This window comes from Phascolarctos cinereus, unplaced genomic scaffold, assembly GCF_003287225.1.
Source record: "Phascolarctos cinereus isolate Bilbo 61053 unplaced genomic scaffold, phaCin_HiC Scaffold_4;HRSCAF=312, whole genome shotgun sequence".
NCBI lineage: Eukaryota > Metazoa > Chordata > Mammalia > Diprotodontia > Phascolarctidae > Phascolarctos > Phascolarctos cinereus.
This window is the reverse complement of record NW_027555847.1, coordinates 66945069-66967744: the sequence shown is the minus strand read 5'-3', so window position 1 is coordinate 66967744 and position 22676 is coordinate 66945069. Positions and strand designations below refer to the sequence as shown.

General features: G+C 46.2%; 1 protein-coding gene across 1 annotated transcript in view; it reads right to left on the bottom strand.

Annotated features, from left to right (window-relative positions):
- The window catches only part of ACVR2B (activin A receptor type 2B), a 94226-nt gene extending 72986 nt beyond the window's left edge, over positions 1–21240 (bottom strand). Inside the window, exon 1 of the mRNA XM_020981277.2 lies at positions 20378–21240. Within this exon, the coding sequence (XP_020836936.1) occupies positions 20378–20429 (52 nt within the window). The 5' untranslated portion in view covers positions 20430–21240. The remainder of the gene's footprint in view (positions 1–20377) is intronic.
- Positions 21241–22676: the final 1436 nt, after the last annotated feature.

Sequence of the window (22676 nt, the reverse complement as noted above, 5' to 3'; positions counted from 1 at the left end):
AGTAAATATGAAGGTACCAAAATGACACTCTGCCTCATGGCAGGGAAGAGAACAAATACCTTGCAGCTGCAGCTAAGTTTTCCAAACCATAAACAGTGTCACAAAAGGTCTGGGGAAGGGAAGTCTCATTCATCCATCCAACATTCATCAAACAGCTCCAAAGAAAGGGCCACAAGGAGAGGCGATAGGAGACCATACAGTTAAAGCCACCTGCACTGGGCCCACACTCCAAGTGCCAGAAATCACTGGAGGCAAATTGTGCTCCACAGGAGTCCAATCCTTCAAAAGCATTCAGTGAGCTCCTCCCTCCGGCCCAGACTTTCCATCCCCTGCCCTACCTTGCACCATGTGCTATCCAGAAGAATGAGCAGGCCTTTCCTTCACGGAGTTTACTATCTAATTTATGAGAGGCTAAGTATAAGAGGGGGAAGTGGATAAAGGCCCAGCTTCTGACACAGTGAGACCTGAGTTTGAGCCCCACCTCTAATACACACTCGCTATGGCAGACCAGACTTTCTCAGGGGCCCCCATGCCATTCTTTTGAACTTTAAAGTTATAAAGTATTGTTCTGGTGGAAAGAATGTCCACTCTTGGAGCTCCCAACAGAGAGGAAATCACAGGCCCAGAAATTCCACTCTCTCCCTATCCCCAAACAACAGAAACAGCAACAATTTGGGTCTGCAAAGTCAACAAATGACATCAAAAGCACCACAAACAATGCAAATGAACTTGCGGACTTCACTCTAACAAAACATGAACTGAGTCAAAGGATAATTACCATGACCTCCTTCCTGGAAATCCTTTTTGGGGTTTCCATCTATGTTTCCAGGCCATCCAGTCAGCAGCATCTCTCCAGGATCCCTTAGTGAAGGCACACTCCAGAGAAAGGGCATATCTGCTTTCCACAAGGTGATCCCTTGCTCCCAAAGCCCAGAACTGGAGAATGCCTGACCACAGACTCTTGAGTGGACCGGCTCTGACTAGAGCAGGCAAGTGAGAACAAGGGACGCGTTAATCTGAAGGAGCTGTGGCTGGAACAGAGAAGCCTCTGCTACAAGTCACTAACATTGTGTGTGGGAGGGAGAGATACATGTCAAACCTGAGCAAAGTTAGAGGCTGGCCTGGCCACCTAATGACTGCCTTCCATGTAACCTGATGCTCGAACTAGGAAAACTCAAGGACAACTGGATTCTCTGGCGTTAACAGAGAAGAAGTAGCGGGCTCCTTACTCACTAATTATAGACTTAAAATCTGCACATTTAATATGTTTTCTTGAACAGGCATTTTGTTTAGGGCTTTGGGGTAAGCCAGTTGCCCCAGACTAAAATGCTTAGAAGGGAAACTTTAATGCAATACTCACAAAACCAGGGCCCACACTGGGTTTAAGAGGTTAACCAGCAATCTCAAACCTCAACCACAACTGGTCAGAGGACCCAATTAAATAAGCATTTATTAGGTACCTATTAGGTGCTGGGCTCTCTGCTAGGCACTTAGCTGAAGATAATACAAAGACAAAACTCAAATACTCTCTGATCCCTAGGATTCTCCTAGGCAAAAAACATCAGATTTTCCCTCCTGGATCTGCCCATTCCAGGCCCTACTGCTGCTAAGGACACCACAGCACAAGGGGCAAGAGTATGTCTAAACACTCTGACATTACCCTTTTAGCCATGAATATAGATTCAAATTCAGTGTAAGTAAAACTAAACTTATTGTCTTTACCCCAAAACTCTCAGTCCTTCAAATTTAACCTATTTCTGCCCTTTCATCTATACTCAAAACTCAGTTTTTTTCTTTCTCCCCCAACCCCTGCCATATATCTCAATCAGCCACCAAACCTTATGAATTCTACTTCACAAATCTCTTACATGTGACCACTCCTCTCCATTCATACTGTTGGCATCTCAAATCAAGCAATCATCAGCTCCCCCTGGACTCTACAGCAGCACCCTATCTGGTTTTCCTGCCTCCAATCTCTCTCCAATTCATCCTTCACATACCCATCCAATTAACGCAGAGGTGTATCCGTGTTACTCTCCCACTCAAAAAACAAAAACAAAACCAAAACCCTTCCTATTATTTTACGATAAAATATTAATACCTCAATATGGTGTATAAAACCATCCACAATCCAACTCCAATCTACCTTACCTTTCAGACCTAGTTTCATCCTATTTCCCTATATTCCTGTTAAACTATAGAAGTCATTCTGATCTCCCTCCTGCATGGGGGGGGGCAGGGCACAGTCCATTGTTCCCCCCACACACACACACACATACACCCCACCCCATATCTCTGAAGATTGAAATCCTTCTCTTCTATTCATAGCCCAGCTCAGGTGCCTTAGTACATCGAAAAGAACATCGGATTAAGAGTCTGAGCACCTACTCAGGGGTGGGGAACCTGGGCCTGGAGGCCATATGTGGCCCTCTAGGTCCTCAAGTGCGGCCCTTTGACTGAATCCAAACTTCACAGAACAGTTTTGTTCCCCACGCTTAATAGATTAAGGTTCTGGTTCTGGAGCATACCACCTGTAGGTGACTTGGGCAAATCCCTTAATCCCTTGGGACCTCAATTTGTCAGCTATAAAGTGGGAGAATTACATTAACTGACCTCCACAATCCTCTTCTAGTTTTCAATCTGTGATTTTATGAACCTCCACTAATCCATAAACACCATCACCCCCTCCCTACCAGACCAAAGTCAACTCCTCTTTTGTTCTTCTCAAACTATCACGTTACATAGTTATTTGTCTATATTCCATGGTGTGCTTCCTCACCTCAATCTCTTGCAGATACCTGCTGCCTTCAAGGCTCACCTCCAGTACCATCCCTTATAGGAGGCTTTCCCTGGTTCCTACAAGGTGTTATTGTTCCAGTGCTCCCAAATGATTTTGTATTTTTTAGAGTTTGTATTTAACTATATGCGTGGTTTAATGAAAAGAGAACTGGATTTGGAATCAGAAGACCTGGGTTGAAATCTGAGCCTTGCTACTTATGATCTAACATGACACTGGAAGAGTTCCTCATTTGCAAAATCAGGAAGTTTAACTAAGTCACCTCTAAGGCCCCTTCCAGCTCTAACCTATGATTCTTCCTCCAGGAAGTTCCAAGTAACTGCCCAGGTCTCATAAACACCCATGACTACATGTGAGTGTGGGGGCAGTCAGTAGTAACATTCTGCCTCCATCCTTAGCAAGGCAAAAGCCTCTTCCCATAGCCCTCATCTCCAGATAACAAATATACCATGATGAGAAGTCAAATCATCAATGAGGCTGCAAAGTACAAAGGCAGAGATGTACTACTCCATGTCTTTCTTTTACCTTCAGATAAAAGTTAACATAACCAATGGATACCAAGTGTTCAACGGGGGGGGGGGGGTAGCATATACAAAGACTCTGCCCTTAAAGAGACTAGATTTTTTCTTTTTTTTTTTTGAGAGTGACCAGATCTTAGAATTAGAGCTGAGAGAGGGAGATCTTAGAAGCCATTTGGAACAACCCTTTCGTTTTACAGAAAAGGCCCAGGGAAGCTGGTGATTTACCCAACATCACATAGTCAGTAGCAGAGGTGAGTTCTGAATCCAGAACTTCTTCAAACTCCAAATTCACTGCCCTTTATAGTGGATGCTGGTGCTTCTCCAACACAAACAATAATAGGATCACTGATTTAGAGCAGAAGAGACTTTAGATATCACCTAAGCCCAATCCATTCATGACATTTCTACTGTACTTTAAGGTTAACAGAATGTTTTTCACACAATCACCTTGTGAGGTATAAAGCAGTATGTGATTAAGTGCCAAAGGGAGTTATCCTACATGTTCCAGGAGGTCACAGAAGATAGAGATCTACATGAAGTAACTCCAGAACAGCCAGCCTCTGGCAGGAGGCAGGACATAATTAAGGTTCTAGAAAACTCTTAACAGAGTCTCCAGGTTGGAAGGGACCCAGGGATTATCTAGTCCAAGTGGTATGAACAGGCATTCTCTCTATAACACTAACTCCCTCCCCTCCTCTCTGCCTAAGGTCTGTTCTACAGAAGGCAGAACCAGAAACAATGGGTGAGGGTTATTGAGAGGGAAATTTCAAATTGATTTAAGGGGAAATGTCCTAAGGGTTGTACTCCAAATGGATCTGTAAACTTATACATGCTTCCCAGTGAGGTAGATGGTCAGCCATCTGTACCTGAACAACCCTGAGAGAATCTGGCCCACATCCCAGGCCCTCACATACATTTTTGACAGGGGACCCAACCTTTAAACTCATCCTGCATACCTCTATTATGGAAGAATCCGCTACTGAGGAGGCAGCCTGTTCAAAATGTCAAGAGGATGTAGGGAAGCCTTTCAACACTTTGGACCCCCTGGGACAAATTTCTGGAAGGGCAGAGACAAGTTTCCTTAAACAGGCAAGCACGAGGGTTATGCTCTGTATAGTTAGGGGGCATATGAAATCACAGATCATTTGATGTATTGGAGTATAACTATTAGGAAGTTTTTTCCCCCTAATATCAAGCTGAAATCTGCCACTTTGCAGCCATAATAACAAATAGCATTTTTTTTAGAGCTTTAAGGTATATAAAGCACTTTGCAAATATTATTTCATTTTATCCTTACAACAGCCCTGGGAAGTAAGTGATATTATTTCACCCATTCTACAGATGAAGCAAGTGAGGTAAAAGAGGCCCAGAATCATATTGCTATTAAGTGTCTGAGATGGGACTTGAATTCAGGACTTCCGGTACATAGCTCTGCACACTGCACCATTTGTTCCTGCTTCTGCCCTTTAGAGCCAAGCAGACTGAGTCCAATCATCTTCTATATGAGGGTCTTTAGACCCAGAGGAGGGAAGAAAGCCTTAAGTATGTAAAGATCAGCATGAGTAAAAGCCAGGAGGCAGGAATAAACATGGTCTGTGTGTGAAAGGGCATTAGGCACCTGACTGCTTGGAGGGGTGGGGATGAGGAAAGCAGTGGCAGATGAGTTTAGAGAGTTCCGTGGGAGCCTTGAATGTTACTGGATCCCATCGGCAATGGGGATCCATTGTAAGTGATCGCACAGGAGCCAAACGCAGGTTTTTGCACAGTAGCTAGTGAAAAAAGAGACGGAAAATTTTCACTCAAGAGTTGTCTATATCTAGAAGTTAAAATGGGGATATCCAAAAGGCTGAGAACCTCTCTTTAAGAAGGAGGGTGGGCAATAGAAACAGACAGTTCTGTCTGGGTCCCATTTCATTGATATGAAAACTCTTAAGATCATCCCTGCTTCCTTCTCTGGTATCCCTCCTGTTCCCACCTACAGGCCAGGCTCTGGGATCCATCAAGCCTCAGGCAGAAGAGAGATAAAGGCCTTGCAGACCCTGTATTCTGGTTCTGGGCTACTGGCCTGAATCCTTGTGATCTAGCACCTTATGCTGTAACCCACCTGCAGTATAATTTGTTGTTGCTGTTGTTGAGTTGTTTCCGTCATGACCGACTCTCCACGACTCCATTTGGGGTTTTCTTGGCAGAGATACTGGAGCGGTTTGCCATTTCCTTCTCCAGCTCATTTCACAGATGAGGAAACTGAGGCAAACAGGGTCACACAGCTAGCAAGTATTATCTAAAGCCACATTTGAATTCAGGTCCCCCTGACTCCAGTGGTTGCACTCTATCCACTGTACCACCTTGCTGCCCTTGTATAATTACTGGGCCCCCATCTAGGATCCAATGCCTCTGATTTCAAATCCCTAGTCCTCTTCAAAGCTCAGCTCAGAAGGCATCTCTACATGAAGCCTTTCTTGATCCCTCCCCATAGCTTCTAGAGATTCCCTCCTCCCCCCAAATTATCTTGGGTCTACCTTGTATATATTTTGTACATATTTATGTATGTGTACATTGTATACCCCCTCCCCACACCATATGAAATGTTTTTTCAGGGAAGAGATTGTTTCATTTCTGCCTCATTATCTACCAGCACCTACACAATAAGGCACTTAATAAATAAATGCTTATCCATTGATTAGAGTTCCCATTCCCCCATGACTGAAGACCTCCCTATCTTGCTAAGTTTTAGCAGGAGAATGAAATTCTGTCCCAAGTCTCCATCTCCCTGCCATCTGTTGTGATCTCTCTGAATCTATCTACTTGTACTTTGGTTGCCTGACACCAGACACCTCCAACAGTGTTCCTCCTTCTACTGCTAGGACACTCCCACTTGTCATCAATATTCTACTTTCTTGGATCTCCTCCGTGTGTTACCTAGTTTTCCTTGTGTTAGTCATGGCTGGGACCATACCTTCCCAGGTTACCTATCCTGCCTTAGTGGGCTTATCCAATCTCAAATGCCCAGGCCCAGCCAAACTGGGTCCCAAGGAGGGGGTAAGGAAGAAAGAGAGGGAAAATCCCAAACTCATTCTTCTAAGTCCCTATGTGCTGTTACCACTCTTTGGGGGAAGAAAAGTGTCACAAAGAATCACAAGCAGTCCTCGTACTCTCCTCCCTCCCTCCCTCCCTCCCAAACCTTACAGATAACCCTGAATGTAAGCCACTCATAAAATACTACCTGATGTCTATCTTCGGCTGGAACTTTCATTAGGTTGCTAAGAACATAAACATGTAGAACTTTTTCAAAGAACCAGTGGGTTCATAAATGAGAAAATGAAAGAAGCTGTGAAAAAGAGCAGACAGCTCAGGGACAGATTCTTTACCAGAACAGCCCTGGTCCCCACAACTCAAAAACATCTTCCTATACAGGAGACTAAATATGTTCACACTTCATTTTGTCACAATGCCTGAAATTGCACTAATGAGAGACTCATTTGGGGGTAACTAGCTTCCCTTTCTCATCAGGGTGAATTACTTTAGACTGCTTTCATCTTAACAGTCAGCCAAGCGAGGGAGGAAAGGAGGAGAGGGAAGTCATTTGGAGCTAAAGAACAAGACTCTAGGAGACAGGAAAGGGGCACAGAGTGGTGCTCAACACAAGATTCTCCTATCTCAAAACTTTGTCAAAGGCTAGTTCTAAGTGTAGTCTAAATCTCCTTATAGCTAGCAGTAACATAGATAAGATTCTAAGGTTTGCCAAGTGCTTCATAAATATTATTTCATTTTATCCTAACAGATGAGGAAACTGAGGCTGAGAGGTCAAGTAACTTGCCGGAAGATCTCACAGCTAGTAAGTATCGGTGGCCACATTTGAATTCAGAACTTCCCAACTCCAAGTGCAAAGTTTTTATCCCCTGCACCACTTCCCTCAAGCAGGGCACACAGTGCCCCCTTCCCAGCTTGCCACACAGGCCCAGAACTTCAACTAATGCTATTCAATTTGTAGTTCAGCTTAATTCAAGGTTAAATAGACTTTTGTGGGCTGGCCTGGGAACACTGTTTCTATGGGAAACAGAGCTCAAAAGACCTGACTTACAAACTTTCAGGAAACATGCTCTGAGCTGAGGAATGCCTCCCATGTCCAATTATTTGTCTTTTTTGCCTTCTCATAACTATTCTATTTCCAGGTACAAACCGCACCTGGAGGTCACACAATGATGGTTACAAACTCCTCCAGCCTCGAAGCCTAACACAACTGCCCACTGTTAACCAAGAAGTGACATCAGTAATGCTTTCACTTTCAGAGGAGGGATTAGGAAGGGTAACAGACCACATACCCCAAACCTGCCAGAGGAAAAAAACAAAACAGGAAAACCTCAGGTTCACCCACAACCTTCTTAGAATACAACCTCAGCACCAGCCACAACTTTGTTAGCAGAAAAACCTGCCTTTTATGTAATCACAATAACGAGCTGTTTCTTTTAATTAGTAAAGAACCTTTTTTGAGCAATACTAATGCCACTCATTCCCACAAGGCATGGTTTCCCTTTTAAAAAACTGTACAGCACAATGACTCCAGCCTGTGGACTGATCCAGGTGAGGACATGATTCCCTCACTCAGACAATAAACCACACCCACCACATGGCCGCACGTTCTTCCAAGAAAAAACAACTATAGTCCAAACTGTGCCAAGGGGGGACTTTTCTATGTAATTTCTTTATTCATGATGAAGCATGGAGACCAGTGGATACACTGTTGGGTTGGAATCATAAACATTTCAGGTTCAAATCCTCTATTGGATGCTTACTAGCTATATGATCTGTGGCAAGTCATTTAATTTCTCTGTGCTTCAAGAAACTCTCTAGGACTTACCTTTGTCTCATTTGACAGATGAGTGATTCTTGTTATCCAAGGCAGTTTACTTAAAGTTTCAGATGTTTTCTAGAGTGGAAGGAGTGCCCACATTGGGAATTTGCTAGGAAGCTATTGATCTTCCCCATATTTGTGTATTCTTTACACAAATCTTAAAGGACTTACACTTAAGATTTGGTATTAAGCACAGAGAACTCTGAAATAGACTGCTCAAAATTTCTCTGATAAAGGTCTCAGTTCTAAAACTTATAAGAATAAGAGCCATTCCCCATCTGACAGATAGTCAAAGGACATGAGCAGGCATTTCTTAAAGGAAAACATCTGAGCTATCAACAGACATGAAAAACTGTTCCAAATCACTTATACTTAAGAGAAATCTGAATTAAAATAACAGTTTCTACTTCACACTCATCGACCCTACCCCCCCTCATAAAAAAGGAAAATGACACATGTTGGAGGGGCTTCATGAAAACAGGAATGTAGAGCAATGAAATGGGGTACCATTCTGGAAAGTAATTTGAAACTACATCCCAGAAGTATCTAAATTGTCACGAAACTATGCATACCCTTTGACCCACTGACACCATGGCTAGGTATACCCCCAAAGAGATCAATAAAAGAGGAAAAGAACCCAAGTATGCAAAAAACATAAATAGTAGCTCTTCTATCATAGCAAAGAACTGGGAAACTGTGAAACAAACTATGGTATGTGACTGTAATATAATAATATTGTGCTGTAGGAAATAATGAAAGCGATGGGTTCAGAGAAGCCTGGGAAGATGTGTATGAATGAATACAGAATGAAATCAGGAGAACCAGAAGAACACTCTATACAATAACAATATTGCAAAGACAAACAACTTTGAGAGATTTAAGAACTCTGATCTGTGCAAACGACCAACCATGACTCCGAAAGACTGACCTTGAACTAAGCTTCCTACCTCATGACAGACAGACAACAGATTCAAGTGGCAGGATGAGGCATACATTTTTGGACATGGACAATGTGGGAATTTGTTTTGCATGAACATGAAAATTACTTAAAAGGGTTTTGTTTTTCTCTTAAATTGGGGGAGCAGGTGGGAGGTAAGAAAAAATGGAAAAAATGAATTTTAAAATGAAATATTTTTAAATTTTCATAATAATATATTTTTTTAAATTTTAAAACAAAATATACTGCTCAAATAGAGACTGGCTAGAAAACAGTCATTAAAAAGCACTGGTGCCTAACAGTCATCATATCAGGACTTGTAACTTCAGGAAACAAAGCCTTCAACATTACCCAGCCATCACCAGTCAAGACATTTTCTACCTCACTAATTCCCAGATAGCCAAGAATTTCACAGTTTCCTAGGGGATCCAAACTTCTCAGTAGGGGTAAGCCCTGATTCATCCCCACCCCTGACTCCAATTTGGTTTACATTTATTTATGAGCAAGGTATGTGTTTTCTTTTTGCATTCCTAGGACTTTAAGCAGAGTACCCTGTACACAGAGCCCTAATAAATGCGTTGAACTGAACAGGACTAGACCCACAGAGGGGTTTCCTAAATTTGTTCAATAAGCACATAATGGATGAAGTGCTAGACTGGAGGGGTCAGGAAGACCAGGCTTCAAATACTACAGCAGATGTTTACCAGCTATCTGAACCCTGAAAATCATCAATCAATTAATTAATAACCCTTTACTGAGCACATGCCAGCTATTACATTAAATTCTGGATAGAAAAAAAAATTTTTAAATAAAAAATGTGATAGTCCCTGCCCTCAAGGAGTTTAAATTCTATCACAGCTTTAAAGCTAAAAGGGAGATGGAAGATCATTTAATGTCACTCCCTCATTTTACAGATGAGGAAATGGAGGCACAGGCAAGTTAGCTGGAAAAGATAATGGCACTTATCTTACAAGGTTATTATTAAAATATGATGAAATAATTATCCATAGTTCTGCAGATATTAACATATTATATAAATGTTAAGATAAAAAAATTCTATCAAGACAGCTATCTAGGTGGCAGAGTGGATACAGTGCCAGGCCTGGAATCAGGAAGACGTCAGGTCAAATTCAGCCTCAAGACACTTCCTAGCTGTATGACCCTGGGCAAGTCCTTTAACCCTTTTTTCCTCAGTTTCCTCAACTGTAAAATAGGGATAACATCGCTGACCACAAAGGGTAAAGTGTTTAACACAGCCTGGAACATAATACGGAACTTAATAAATGCTTCTTCCCTTTTCTTGGCTTCCACTTTTACCTCTGACTGTCTTGGGTAGCCAGAAAGCTTAGAGGAGTCAGAGTATGGAAAAAAACTTTGGAAAATGCAAAGCATCTTAAAGATAGATGGATGGTTATTAGCATTTAAGTACTGCTGTTTAAACTAGGACTAGAATGGTATGTCCTCCCTTGTCTTCTTCATGACAGAAGAGAACACAGGAATGAGAACACAGAAGGTGTTCAGCAAACACCTATTGGTTTAGTAAATATATTTTTACCATATTATTTTTCTCGTTGAACCTGAATTTGCTGCTGCTACAAAGCGGAGGGAGGGCTAGAAATTACATTCTCTCTAGCCCCAACCAAAAGAAGGCAAACACTTGAGCTGTCAAGCCCCTCACTCCCACCAGCAAGTGGGCTGACATCCTGAACTTCCCACCTGAGTTTGAAAGAGACTGGCTCAATGTAAGAAGATATCAAAACAAACAGGTGCTGGACCAAGCCTCCATTGGAGGAGGAGGTGGAGATCTAGGGGCCAGCCCCAAGCTCTGTCACTAAGACAGATCATCTATCCACCCCAGGCTCATTTTCTTATATGTCAAAAGGGCTCAATATAAGGAAGAACTTTATCCCAATGAGATTTGTTCAACAAGAGAACAGGTTCATTTTCTTCAGATAGAGAACTTTTTAACCACTGAAAGAGGTGAAGCAAAAGCTGACTGAGAAACTGTCGATATTCTTCCAGTGAAAGGGAAATTGGATTTGATGAAAATGAAAACTCACCTTTTCATAGTTCTCTCTCTCTCTCTCTCCCTAACAACCTTAGGATGAAGGGCCTAAGGAGTTGGACCAGTGATCCCATTCGTAGAGAAATCTCCCTCCGGTAATTTGCACTAACGCCTTCTCTATTTACTTAACTTGCCCCAGGTCCTGAAGGTATTTGTCTAAAGTGGGATTTGAACTCAGGTCCTTGTGGCTTCAAGGCCAGCTCTTTAAACACTAAACCACACTGCCTCTCAAGTAGAATAAATGTTATCATCAACTGACAGGCTCAGAAAGGGTAATTTGCCCAAGCTTACTCAAGTGGCAGATTTGGGATCTGGAAATGCAGGCCTTTTGAATTCAAGACCAATTCAAATCAACTCATATAAATTCAAGCATTTGTTAAGCTCTAATGAGGGAAGGCAATGAATGTACCTGGCCTGAAGCGGTTCCAAACGTCATCAGTGGGTATACAAGGTGTATACACATGAATGTAGCACAAGGAAAACTGAGGCAGGAGAGGGCACTCTCCTCATCACCACAACAACTCAAGCCCTTCCTTATCACCCATCACCTAAGGATTGGATTTACAAGCCTCAATTTCCTACCACGAGGGGAGGCACCACTTACTGGGACCTGTTTCACCTAAGCATCCTTAGGTGAAGCCACAAAGCCAAGAGCCTCTGACCACCAGGACTAGGGCCACAGACACCAGGTTTCTTGTTCCCAGAAATTCCAAGAGGGGAAGGAGGGGCTACACAAACCAGCTTCAACCAGGAAGCAAATACACACTCCCAGTCGAGGATATCTTTGGACTTGCACCATCTGGCCCTTTTGGAAAAAAGGCAAAGGAAGGGATGGAGAAGATGAGTCCGGCCCCTGGGGCCTCTATCTCCAGCTATTTACAGAGGCTTAAACCTCCCTGCTGAAGACACTGGACTGATCACCCATCAGTTGAGCATGAGAGTCCCAGGCAAAAGGTTCTAAATTAACACTTTCCCCTCCTCTTAATCCCTGAGATACTCCATTAAATAGGTAAAAACCTACTTTCCTAGATCCCTATCACCATCCACTTTAACCCTAGTCTTTTCCCAAACACTACTCTGCCTTTTCCTTTCTGGAAACTTCTACTCTTTAACAAAACTCAAAAGATACGGCATGACACAGTGTATGTGACCAGGACTTGTAGTCAGGAAGGCCTGGGTTGAAATTCTCTACCTCACGTGCTTTTTAGCTGTGGGACCCCAGGCAAGTTATTCACTTGCTTCAGTTTCTTTATGTATAAAATAAAGGTGGCGGTTCAGCTCACTGACCCCTTTTGACTCTAAACCTATGACCCTATGATCCCTTTGTCATACACCTTTAAATCTCACTCTTCCCATCTTCTTTCTCTCATGGAAACTGGTCCTCTGCCCTCCCAGAAGATTATATTCCTATGTTTTTCCCTCCTGGATACAGCTCTCATCACCGCACTAAGGGGATGGTGTGGAGGGGCACTCCATTCCACCTTGCCACCCTCACAGCCTGCCTCTGCTGCCATCACTCCGCATGAACCTTAAAGGAATTGCTAGCTTCCTCATCACACTATCCAGATTTCTGTTGCAATTAGTGTTTAGCACAGTTCCTGGCACACTGTAGGCACTCAATAAATGTTTACTGACAATTATCTCCCAATCTCCAAGTCCTTTTCCTCCTTTCTCAAGAACTTTCCCTCTAAACTCCAACCTCCACCTTGACAACTGGGGATTACAATGGATAGCCTGTGGCTTCCCAGTTCAAGCTCTAATTCTATGACGGCACCTCCACTCCAACTCAACCCCACACTGAAATGGTCCAACCTCTGATCTTACCATCAAATCTAAGTGTTTTATCACCAACATTCAGATCTCCAAAATTCTTTACTCACATCCTACTACCATTCCTTCTCTCCTGGATCACTCGGTCTATTTTTCATTTGTACTATGATCTGTAGTCATTCCTAACTCTGACCTCACCTTCCTTATCCCCACGGTTAACCATTTCAATCAAACTCTGTCCTTGAATCCCTACCCCTCTTGTCCTATCCTGCTTATACCTTGTCAAACCTCCCAACTGTGATATCCCCACCCTCCACATTCCCCTGGTTACTCAGCAGCAGAATTGTTAACACGAAAAAATTTCTGTTATCTAAACTCAACTGAGTCCTCACCGCCCTTTAGCAATCCTTTTCAAGTCTCCCCTAATTGACTCTCTACAGCACTCCCCATAACTTTAGCCCCAAACCCTTTCTTCAAGTCTCCTAAATGCTATCTCCCCCTGCCCCAAGTAGGGCTTCATTTCTTCCTTCATTGGAAAAATAGCAACTACCTAGCTTAAGCACCTTTTTTGCTACCATTTTATACATCAAAATCTCTCTAGCTCACTGCTCTGCCACACACTTCCCCCACCCCCAGCCTGTGGCCTCTCCCATCACCCAGTCTCTGAAGAAAAGGTGGCCCCTTTTCTTGCCAAGGTCAAGCCCTCTGCTTGGTGCCCTTGAGCCAGACTCTAAATGTCAATTTCTCTTTATGTGCTATTTCCCTTCCTGCTGCCTACAACCATGCCTGGGCTAGAGTTAAACCTTATTTAAAATACCTAAGAGTTTGCCTGCCACCCACTGCCCTTTCTTCTTTTCAGTCAAACTCCTAGAAAGAGCCATCCACACCCTTTGTCCCCATTGCCTTACCTTTCATGAATTTCTCAACTCCTTACATTCTGGCTTCCTACAACAGCAGTTACCAACAGTTTGCTAATTACCAAATCCACTTACAGAGTACTAGACTTCAAGCCAGGAAGACTTGATTTCAAATCTTACCCACAGGAGCACTAGCTGTGGGACCTTGGGCAAGTTACTTAACCACTCAGGTTTCCCCCTATGTAAGATGAGGGTAGCGCCCTCCATATTTTGCAAGCATCCTTCCAGCTCCAAAGCTATGATCCAATAATTTTGCTCAGTCTCCTTTGCAAGATCGTCATCCATGTCTCACCTGCTATCTACATGTCCTGGGCTCTCTTTTTTTCTCAGTGATCTCACCAACTCCCATAGATTTATCTAACATCTCTATGCAGATAACTCCTGAATGAACCTATCTGGCCCTCCCCTAAACATCTCAAACTCAACTTGTTCTAAATGAAACTCTCATCTTCCCCTCCCAGGGGACATCCTCCAGATAGCCTATTGCTACTGAAGCCTCCCCTTCATTCTTCCAGTCACACAAATTTGCAGCCTCAGAGCTATCCCTGATTCTTCCCTCTCACTCTTCACATCCAATGAGTTGCCCAGTATTGTTCACAACATCTCTCATGTCTCAACTGACATGGCTGCCACTCTAGTTTAGGTTATTACCACTACTTCCCTAGACCACAGCCATAGCATCTCAACTGGTCTCCCTGCTTCCTATCTATCAGCTCTCCAATCCATCCTTCATACAGCTGCCAAAAATAATCTTTACAAAGCACAGATATGTTACTTCCCTGCTCAAGAAGCTACAGTGGCTCCCTATTGCCTTTAGGATAAAATACAAATCCCTCTGTCTTTGAAAGTCATTCAGCTTGATTCCAGTCAACCTTTCAAGGCGGTGAAGTCGATAGATCACCAGGCCTAGAGTCAGGAAGACTCCTCTACCTGAGTTCAAATCCAGCCAGCCTCAGACACTTATTAGCTGTGTGACCCTAGACAAGTCACTTAACCCTGTCTGCCTCAGTTTCCTCATCAGTCAAATGAGCTGGAGAAGTAAATGGCAAACCACTCCAATATTTTTGGCAAGAAAATTCCAAATGAGGTCATGAAGAGTTGGACACAACTGAACAACAACTGAAACCTTTCACAATTTATTTCACATTATCCTTCATATACTTACTATTCCTCAAACTCTGTATTCACTTTCCTGCCTTCGGGGACTAGTTGTCTGTCCCCCAATCCAAGAATACATCTCTCTTCAACTTTGCCTCAACATCTTTAACTTCCATTTAGACATCAACTCTTAGGAGTGCCAACTCTAGTTCTCTCTTCCTCATCAAATTATCTTGCATTTACTTATTTTAGCTGTGTGCTGGGTTTACAGGTTGAATCCCACAGAAGGTTAGTTTACTGCGGCCTGGGACTGTTGTTATGGTATTCTTTTGTCTCTATATCTCCAGTTTCCAGCTTAATAAATGTTTGGTGACGTAAAAGAAAAAGGGAAAAGGGTGGTAGGGTTTTTCAGTACACTCACAAATAGGTGAACAGAGTTATAACCCTCCAGGTAAGGAGGCACCCACCACAGCTTTTGCATATGAGGAAATTGTAGCCTGGAGAGATAAAGTAATTTACCCAACTTAGTAAATCACAGAACCAGGAATCCATTCTTTGTAGAAAGGTATCAGTCCCATAGTAAGTAAGAGTGCAGGACCTGGAGTCCTGCCTTAAGATACACGCTTGCAGGGGTAGCTAGGTGGTGAAGTGAATAGAGCACCGGTCCTGAAGTCAGGAGGACCAGAATTCAAATCCAACCTCAGACCAAACACTTGACACTTTTACTAGCTGCGTGACCCTAGGCAAGTCACTTAACCCGAATTGCCCCCCCCAAAAAAAGTCACTTTCTGATCATGTTTTTCCACATCTAAAATGAGGGAGTAAAATCCCTTCTAACCCTGGATCTAGCCTCACATAAATCCATGTCCACTATTGTTCTACCACCCCACACCAGGTATGATGATAATATACGGGTATGTGGAACTTTAACCAGAAAAGAGGATGCAGTCAGTTAGCTTCCACACTCGGAATCTCCTAGGGAGACATACAATGGATGATTTTCCTAAATTTAGTTTAATCCAAAATGCCAAACCATTGGAAAAGCTCTTGCCTGGGGCTTACTGATTAAGCAAATTAACTCAATTCCCTCCTCCTCCCCATCAAGTAGGAGGCAGAGAATTTTTCATCCTCCCGAGCCCTTTAAGCATTTAATTCAGGGTTTGGATGTTTTTTGTTTTGTTTTGTTTTGTTTTTTGCCAGCTTCCGGGAAATATGTATTTTGAAGCTGCATTTAAGTTTGTGGCTGTAATCATGCCTGCCAGGAATCACCAGAGGGATGTAACCTGCAAAGGTCAGGTTTGACCTCTGACCTCCCTCTTCCACCTCAACTGCTTCTTTCTCCTCCTATATAAAAGTGTAGATGTTCCTCAAAGTTCTATACTTGGGCATGTTCTTTATTTCATTTGTACTTCCTCGATCTTACTCATTTCCATGACTTCCATGATCACGTCTACTCAAGGCACTCCTCTTGAACAAGTCTCTCATTTCCCACTGCCTAACCATCTTCACCAGACTCCTACAGCACCTCAAACTCACAATGCCCCAAAGTGAACATCTTCCCCATAAACCTACGTTTCTTCCCAACTTCTATTGACGGCGACACTGTTCTCTCTCAGTTCTCAAAGTTCAATACTTTGAAGTCACTGACTATATTGTATCTTCTTCACTCCCATCAATATGTTACAGTGGAAAGAGCACAGGTTCTGGAATCGTAATAACTCTGGGCAAGTCCTTTCACCTACTTAAGCCTCAGTTTCCTTAACTGTGAACTGAGGGGGCTGAACTTTCAGTTTCCTCTCAGCTTTACATCTATGATCCTGAGACCCTGTAGATTCTAACTCCACTAACTGCTTCATGTCTGCCTCCTTCTTTCTGTCACCAATTAACATCTAGCTAGTTTAGAGCAGAGGCTGTTAACCTTTTTTGTGTCACGGACCCCTTTGGCAACCTAGTGAGGTCTATAAAGGTAAAAGAGAAGCATTCCAATAGGCCCCATCTCAGAATAGTATTTTTCAATACATAAACTATGTAGGATTCCAAAGAAAAACAATTATACTGGGAAAGATTACAAAAAAACATTTTTAAAGTACCCAGAAACTAGGTTAAGAACTCCTGAGCTAGAGAAATTAAGGAAATGGAAAGACTTAGACAGCACAGGGCCTTGGTTTGAATCCTGGCTCTTTTTATTAAGGCATGTGTGACCATCAAAAAGGCACTGCAATCATCCTTTTTATTGTTCTATGTTATGGAAATGCTTGTTTTATTCCATAAATTAAAAAATAAATTCGGCCTCAATGATCCCTAAGGCTCCTTCCAGCTCCAGGCCAATGATACTCCGATGGACATGTTTGTAATTCAAGTCCTCAATCCCTCTTGCCCCTAACTATTGTGGCTGCCTTTAAACTGCTCTCCCTCCAATTTCTCCCCTCTCCAATTTAATCGCAACAGGTCCAAAACAATCTTCCTAATAAACGAATGTGATCCTATCACTCCTAAGGCTAAAGTGGTTCAGTGACTCCACACCCCTTACCCTGAATTGCTTATAAGAGTAAGAAGCAAATTCTTGACGGACGCTTAAATGTTTGGTGAATTGAATAAAAAAGGGGGAGCACTGAAAGGACTCCCCCTTCCCCCTCCAAAAAAATTATCTGAGAATGAATTGTACAAACACTGAAAAGTCTTAACACCTGAAGCTAGCCTAGGAGGAGTGTATCCTAAAAGTAGTTTTGGCTTCCTAGGGTCAACACCGACTCTTCCCCCCCACACACACAATTGCTGGGATTCTGAATCCATATTGCAGCTAGGTATATAAGTATATACAGGAAGCTCCAAAAGTCTTAGTGCCAGTTTAAGTAATTAAAGCTTAAAATGGCACTAAGACTTTTGGGACACCCCGAATTAAGCAGGATGACTGGGCGTTGCCTGGGGCAGGAAGGAGTACTAGAATGCATCTTGTTTATTCTACATAGTTACTAGCCACCCCACAGGGTGCATGCACCGATGCGCTTAAAAAAAACACTTCTCAAATTTCCCTGTCATTTCAAAGAGAAACAACTCGGGGTCCTTTTGGGTAAAGTATGTTGCCTACCAATCCTCAGATCCTCCCCTTGACCCCTCCCCCTGATCCCTACCCCCACCTCCACTCACACAACCAGTGACCAGTTCGGTTAACTCCATCCTTAGCTTCAGCACAATTTCTACACAAACAGCTCATGGAACCCACAAACCCCTCAGAGTGGGAATGCCTCAGGGTCTCTGCCCCACAAATGCGACTTCTCCATACTCCCAACGGAACCGCTGCAGCCAGGGCTCAGGAGGCGACACAGCATGTTTAATGCGGGCTCGGAACAAAGACCCGAGCCCTGGCTTTCCCCAAACCAAACCCCGCAGCCGGGGGTGTGTCCCTGCTCCGCCTCCGGGCCACGAGCAGAGGGGGAAGTTAAGAGGTTTCCTTTAAATTCGACTAATAGGGAAGTCAGCTTTAACACCTCTACTTCTCCTAAACATCACAGTACCATCAGCCCACAACCAAATGGCTCCAGGTGTCCTACTGGACCCTAGATGTTGCTTCCAATCTAAAGAGCAACCGGACAATTCACTCCCGGGCCGGGGGGGAGGGAGGAGGAGGCCTCAAGAGAAATCCATGCAGGAGTATAGGACCTCTACTTGGGGAACGCAGCCCTTCAAGTTCGGCCTCCTCTCCCGCATAAACAATCCAAATTCAGCTGCACCCACAAGGCCCGATCCAGTGCAAGCCCGACACTGGGCCTCCAACCGTGGGAAATCACATTTGGTGAGGGGGCGGAGGAGAGAGGGAAGGGGTGTGTGTTTTGAGACCGTGTACAAACATACATTGCAGTTCAACGCAAAGTACTGGCCAGAGGGAGGGACAGTGAAGAATCCGAGTGAGTGTTGTTGGTGTGTGGTGTGGTGTATCTGTGTGTATATGTGTGTGTGCGCTGGTGAGCCTGCTCTCACACACAGCATTGTTCGCCAATCCCCGAAAGGGGAGACTTGTTATTTTTCCCCTTTTCTCCCCTCCCCCTCTCCTGCCCCGCCCCTCTCCTCCCCTCCCCCAGAGTCTTAAACACGAGCCGGCCCCGCGCAACGGCCGCGCACAGCTGCGCTCCGAGCCCCGGGAACTGGGGCCCAGCCTCCTCCTCCTCCTCCTCCTCCTCTTCTTCCACCCCCTTCCTAACCACTAAAGCGACCCCCGGCCCCAAGGGGCCAAGGGATTACCAGGGGGCGGGGCAGTACCTTGCCGCCGGGCTGAGCTCCCAGAAAGGGCCGAAGGGAATTAAAAAGGGTACTGGGCGCTGAACGCTCCGGTGAGAACCCCGAAAGCTTAGCCAGAACGCTCCGGGGGCCCGCAGCTCAAAATCACCCCCCTCCAACCTAACCGGCCAGCCCCCAATCTCCGAATCCCGCGGTGCTCAGGGCTGAGGCTGCTGCTCCAGCAGCGACCACGCGTTTAGTCCAAGACAAACACTTTTTCCAACCCGGGTAGGGAGGTACAATTTAAAAAAGCCCCACGGGTCCCCGATCTCGACATTCCCTCTGCCGGTGTTTAAAGCTAACTTGCCTATTACTCCGCTCCGCCCCTTTACCCGTTCCAAAAGCAGCAACAGAGTCCAATAAATCAGCAAATAGTTGGAGAGACTAAAAAACAAAAACCTCAGACTCTCTAACGTGCCAGGGTAAAGAACATGACTGGGTTTGGTTTTTACAACTCTAAATTAGCTCATCCCGCAACAAATCACCTCAAACCTCTCCCTCCCACCACAGACTTTCACCACTCGAACCAGACTTTCGGGTTCTATGCACATTTCTTTAAGATAGGGTTAGGGGAGGCGCCCCTTAGCCAAACGGACCTCAGTGGGGGCAGCTTGGAACGCTGTCCAGCAACAATGCATTCTCTCCAAGAAGCGCAAACCCCGCTGGAGCTCAGGTCACGCGGCCGCCCCCTCCCCAACAGGGGCCCGAAAGGCTATGAGCTCGCACGGCAAAGCTGGCCCCCGCGAGCCTCTACCAGCCATGCCTGGCTGCAGCGGAGAAAATGCGAAAAAGCCACCACAGCGTTGGTCCCCTCCGAGACCTGGTGGTTTCACCCCAAATCCGAGGCACTCGAGGTGGGGGGGGTGGAAATGGACAGAGGGTACAGGTGCTTGGACTAGGCTTCAGGGAAGTTCCTTTGTTGGTAAACATTGCAGTGAGTTTCGCACGCCGCGGGCCTCGCGGACACGCGAACACACACCCCGCCCCGCCCCCCAGCCCCCCGGGAACTGAAAACTTAAGAAACATATCCCAGGTCACCGGACCTCGGGGGTCTTGGGATGGGGGAATGATGAAGTCTCGAGCAGAGCTCGGAGCTAGAGCCTGCTCTAGCTTCTCTTCCACAAGAAGCCCTCGCAAACACTTACCTGCGCAAAGCGATCCCCAAAGCAGGGCGAAAGTGACCCAAGGCGCCGTCATCTTCCACGAAGACAAAAACACCGCGCGCCACGCGGGGGGCCGGCAGGGAGGAGGCAGAAAGGAGCCCCAGAAAGGGAGTTCAGAAGGAAGCGGCGGGAAGAAGCCTGCGGGGTGCAGGCAAAGAAGGGGCTCCGGTCAATTCCGACCCAGCGGCTCCACTCCCTGTGGCGCTTGTGGCCGGGTTCCCTTACTTCGGCGGGCCGGCTGGCTGGGCCAGGGGAGGGGGTGAAGCAAGCGCAGGGCCAGCCCCGGCCCCACCGAAGGCACGCTGCTGCTGCTGCTGCTGCTGCTGCTGCTCCGGCTCAGGCTCCGGCTCAGGCTCCGGCTTCTCCTGCTGCTGCTGCTGCTGCTGCTCCTCCCCTCCTCCCCGCGCGCGCCGGGAGACTTTGTCCAGAGGGAGTCCGGGGCCCCCGCGGGCAGAGGGGCTGGGGCCGCGGGGTGCACACCCAGACCCCAAAGTTTGCGGGGCTCAGACTGGGGGCTCAGGGCAGCTGCGGAGCGCGCACAACGTGCAGGAGGTGGATGAGGCTTCGGCTGCGGCCCGGGCTGTGGGGCGAGACGGCGGTGACGGCCGGGGGGCGGCAGCTGGGCTGGGGGGCGGCGGCGGAGCGGGGAGGCACGGGCTGCGGCGGAGGGGGCTGCGGCGCGCCGGGCGCAGGCATAGCGCGGCGGAGCTGGGGGCGCCGGGGGAGCGGGTGGTGGGGTCGGGAAGCAGGGACGAGGAGGAGGCGGCGGCGGCGGCTGCGGACAGCGAGACGACGACGAGGAGAGGCCGGTGCAAGCTCCAGCTCCGGAGTGGCCATGAAAGGACTGGGGGAAGAGCGGGGAGGGGGGAGGGGCGGGAACGGGGGGGGGGGAGCTGAACTGAGTCCAAAATGGCTCCTGAGCCGCGAAGGCAAAGTGGAGCCCGCGGGGAAACCCGGATGTTTGATACAAAGAGGCGGGCGGGGGGCCGGACCCCGTGTGCGAGGAGGGGGCGGGGCGGGGCGGGATCTTGCCGGCCTCGTGGACAGCTCCCACCCCGGGGTGGGTGAGAAACAAAAACGGGGCGGGGGTGTGTGTGTGCAGAGTGCACCCCCGCCCCTCCCTCTCTACCACCTCTTCCCCTGCCGGGAATAGCCCTCGCCCCTCCCTCTCTTCCCCTCCCCCTGGAATTCCCCCTTTCCCCAACCCTTCTGGAAGACCCTTCCCGTTCTATCTCTCCCGGCCTGTTCCTCCTTCACCTATAAAAAAAATAATCCCTTTTCTCTGTCTCCCCCATTTCCCCCTCCCTGTTCTCTCTCTCGCACACCTCCCCCCCCCAGCAGCTTCAGCCCATGCCCCGCCTCCTCTGGCCCTGGCTGGATTTCTGTCCCTTGGGCCGCGATTTTCTGTCCCCAGGGCCTCTGCCCGCTGCAGCTGAGGCGTCTGCAGAACGTGCCCTGCGATCGCAGAGGGCCAGTGGCCCTTGTGTTCGCCGCTCCCATCCGTGGCCCCTCCAGGCCTCGTTGAGACCACACTATGGGTGGTTGCTGCGGGCTGGCCCAGAGAAAATGAAGGGGTGGATTGTTGCTGTGGTCAGAGCAGTAACCTGCCAAACGTGCCCCAGGCCAATGAGAAGAACGCTTTGAGGGCTCCCTGAGCTGTAGATCGTACCGTGGATTTAGTGTTATGTCCCCGACACGGAACCCAGGGGCTCGTATGCAACTCCTGTCCAACTTGGCCACCTGGACCTCTTTGCCTGAGAAGAACCTGTTGGATCATGGGCATAGTCAAGTGGTTGGAAGATGCTTCCAAGTTTAGGTCTAAACAGAACAGAAACAGGCAGAAGAGAGGTATTCAAAAGCCAAGAGCACATGGACTCTGACACAGAACCAGACACTCATCTGCTGAAAATACAAACTCAGAAACACATTATGAAAAGCTGGGCCTGACACATTAGTACAATACACTACCAAGTGAAGCTGCGAACTGGGGCAATCATTCTGGAAACAAATTGAAAGTATGTTTTTAAAATTTTAGATATTCATACCTTTGACCTAGAGCTCTAACAGTTGAACGTGTACCTCCAAGACTGTTAAAGGCAGAAAGTTTCCAAACACACCTAAATGTTTATGGCAGCATTTTTCATTTTAGCAAAGAACAGCTAACCTTTATAAAGCACCTTAAGATTTGCACATATTTTCTCATTTGATCCTCATGACAACAATATAAAATAAGTGCTGTTATTACCCCCATTTTACTGAAGATGAAATTGATGTTCCCAGA